The 2,946-nt window shown below is 66.8% G+C and overlaps 2 protein-coding genes across 2 annotated transcripts, besides 3 other annotated features; one reads left to right on the forward strand and one right to left on the reverse strand.

Annotated features, from left to right (window-relative positions):
* The first annotated feature begins 33 nt into the window (after positions 1–33).
* Positions 34–96: a sequence feature (G-rich).
* Positions 97–544: 448 nt separating this feature from the next.
* Tco025E_08224 (uncharacterized protein) lies at positions 545–853 on the forward strand (the record flags this gene model as incomplete). Its single annotated transcript, XM_029375079.1, has 1 exon — positions 545–853. One exon carries the CDS (start codon positions 545–547, stop codon positions 851–853), a length of 309 nt encoding a protein of 102 aa, XP_029224853.1.
* Positions 854–1,118: 265 nt separating this feature from the next.
* Positions 1,119–1,155: a microsatellite.
* A 32-nt stretch (positions 1,156–1,187) lies between these two features.
* Tco025E_08225 (uncharacterized protein) lies at positions 1,188–1,709 on the reverse strand (the record flags this gene model as incomplete). The annotated part of the gene is made up of 1 exon (XM_029375080.1): positions 1,188–1,709. The coding sequence occupies one exon, from the start codon at positions 1,707–1,709 to the stop codon at positions 1,188–1,190; it is 522 nt and encodes a 173-aa protein (XP_029224854.1).
* A 738-nt stretch (positions 1,710–2,447) lies between these two features.
* Positions 2,448–2,467: a microsatellite.
* Positions 2,468–2,946: the final 479 nt, after the last annotated feature.

A 2,946-nucleotide genomic window follows, 5' to 3' on the forward strand; every position in this document is an offset into this window, starting at 1 on the left:
CGCGTGCCTTGCCCCGCCCGAGCCGTGAATTCTGCCGGCGCGGCCGCCTCGGGCGCGCGCTCGGTGGCGGACGGGTTGGGGGGGCGGCGCGGGCGCTGCGCACACATCGCGCCGAGGAACCTCCGGCACCGGTTCCGCCGCGCCCGCTTCACGGTCATCGCGTGGTCGTTCTTTGTGGGGCGCTGCCGTCGGACGCGGCCAAACAGTCCCTGGGCGTGACTTGCTTCGTGCGCCGCGCGCCTTGCGATGGCGCGGGTGGGGGCGAGCGTTTGGGGCCCCGCGTCGAGGAAAGAAGCGCGGCGATGGCGCGCGCGTCGCGCATATGCCTTTTCGCCGCGCGTGCAGGGGGAGGCGTTCTTCCATGTTTTTGGTTGGTGTTTCTTTCCGCCGCCCGTCCTTCCGGGATATTTTTTTTTTGATTCGCGCGGCGGGCGGCAAAAGCCAGGGCGCAGAGGAGCGGTTCCCGAAACGAGGTCCCCCGCACCCCTGTTGTTGTCTTTTTCTTTTTTCCAGGCCTTTCATTCGCCGCTGAGGATAGAGAAAGATGGCGCAACGCGAGGGCAGCAGCGCGGCGTTGGTCGCGTTCATTCGCCGCCTGGGCCGCCGCCCCGGGGGGGCTTGGGAGGTCCCGCGCGTTCCGCCCGGGCCGGGGGCGGGCGATCCCGCGCAAAGCCCTCCGGAACCCCGCGGGGGGAAGCCGGCCGAGCGCCCGCGCGAGGAGGGTATGCGTGGCGGGGCGCTGCCTTGTTTTTCGGGCGCGGGGGCTGCCTCGCCGCTGGCTGGCGAGAAGCGCCCCCGGGAGAACCCCGCCTGCCGCGGGCCGCTCCCGCACCCTCCCGTCGCGGGAAGCTAGCCCCGGCACCGCCCACACCGCAGGGAAAGGGAGGCACCGCACGCGGGAACGCCGGCGGGCGGTCGGCCCCCACCTCCCCCCCACGCGGGCGCGGGCGGAGGTGCGCCGGGAGAAGAGGGGCGCGAAGCCCAAAAAAAGGATGAAAAATATATAAATATATACAAGAGAAATCGCGCTCGGTGCGGGGCCGGGAGCTCGTTTTTCGTGCTGTCGTTGTTTTTGATTGCTTGCGCTCCCGGGCGCGGCGTTTGGCTCGCGGAAACAGGCCGCCCCCCGCGCCCCCGCGCCGCCGCCTCCTGCCGGACCGGGGGCAGAGCGGATTTGTCCCAGGCCCCTACGCGGACATGGCGAAGAAGACGCCTTCTTTTCCCCGCTTTTTTCCGTTTGAGGTTAGAAGGCCGCGGGCCGGCGGGAAGGGCGGCCGCCCCGCAAAGCCCACGCAGCGCAGCGCCGCCGCCTTCCCTTCCGCCGGGGCCGCCGCGCCAGCTGCCAAACCAAGCCCGCGCCCCGACGCACCACAGCACGGAAGGCGGCAGGGCGTGGAGGGCCGTTCTGCGCGACTCCGAAGCGCCGCGGGCTGCGCGCAACGCGAGCCCCACCCCCGCGCCTCGAACAGCACAGAAAACCGGCCTGCTCGCGCGCGGCGCTGCCGCCTGGCGCGGTTTGAGGCGCGCTTGTTTAGGTCCGCCCTTCCGAGTTGCAAAACCACCGCGCGAGGAAGCAGGCGGGCCGTTGTGGCGGGGGCGGGGCCGGACCGTTCCGCGGCCGCGGCGGGAGGCAGCGCGCCATCAAGGCCGCCCCGCGACTCCGCCGCGGGGCCCTTCCCCCCCGTTCCACCGCGAACGCGCCGCGCCATCGCCCGAAGCAAGCCAGCGGCGCCGAAAAACACAACCGGGAAAGGAAGCGCGCAAAGGCACCCGGGACGAGCCCGAAGCAAAAGCCGCGCGCCGTCCCGACTTCAATTTGGCGCGCGCGCCTTTCTTTTTAATAGCGCGGGCGCGCGCGGTACAGAAAGAGGGCCCCCGGCCGCCAAGAGCCAAGAGCCAATCAAAAAAAATAGAAGGAAAAAGCGACCCGTTTCCAATAAAACAATCGGCTGCCACGGCGCCCGCGCCCAATTTCAAACCTCCAGGGCACTCCGCCGGGGGTGCCGCGTGCGCCGACAGAAAAATGGAACTGCAGAGTCGAATACACTAGTCGCTGCTGGACGCCTGTCGCTTTGTGATGGCCCGCCCCCGATTTGCCGCAAGGAAATGCGGAAGGCACGCGGGGCGTGGCATGCGAGAGACTCGTTCTTGAGAAGGTAGCCTTTAAACGGGCCACACGCCCTTACGCAACGCAAGGCACACAAAAATCAGCGTTCAAACAAACGAAAAAGCAGCCACCCCCGTTGCTCCCCAAGGAGCGGCGCGGAGATGGTATCGGGGCCGCGTTGGCCTTAGCGCCCGGCGTCTTTGCCGCCCCTCCCGGGCCCAAAAGCCCGGCAGCCAGTAACGCAGAGGGGGGGCCCAGGTTTGAATCCCAACGAAGCTTCAGAAGGGAAAGCGCATGAAGGAGGACAGTTTTCCAGAAACAAACGTCTCCCCCCCCCCCCAAAGAAAAAAAAAAAAAAAAGACCGAAGCCCACGGCGGGCTCCGGGAGGCGGTGACAGCCAAACCCCGACCCAAGTTCAAAGGCCCCAGCCCCGGCGGCCGTTCATAACACCGCCGACCGCAGCCCCCAAGTTCTTCCCATTTTCCCTCCGCGTTTATTTGGGGTTCAAATGGGGCAGGTTTTCTCCGCTGCAGAGCGGGCCCCTCTACAAGCGGGGAAGCGCGACGAGGGCTGCGGCCGGAATTTTTTTGCCTTGGAACTATTTTGGGCGAAGCCTTCCCTAACCATGGGGCGCCGATTCCTTACGCCACTGGATTTGTGCGGCCACAGCCCCGTTTTTTTCATTCGGCGCGGCGCGCGCTTCGGCGGTACTCGTTGGGTAAGTTGTTTTTCTTCCTTCAATCGCAACCGCTCGCGCCCGCACGCGAAGGTTTATTGCTTTTCTAGGAAATTTTCATCAAGGGCATTTTCGCCACCCCGCAACGGAGCGTGGGCTTGG

Source organism: Trypanosoma conorhini, assembly GCF_003719485.1.
Source record: "Trypanosoma conorhini strain 025E chromosome Unknown Tco_14.4_contig_00727, whole genome shotgun sequence".
Lineage (NCBI taxonomy): Eukaryota > Euglenozoa > Kinetoplastea > Trypanosomatida > Trypanosomatidae > Trypanosoma > Trypanosoma conorhini.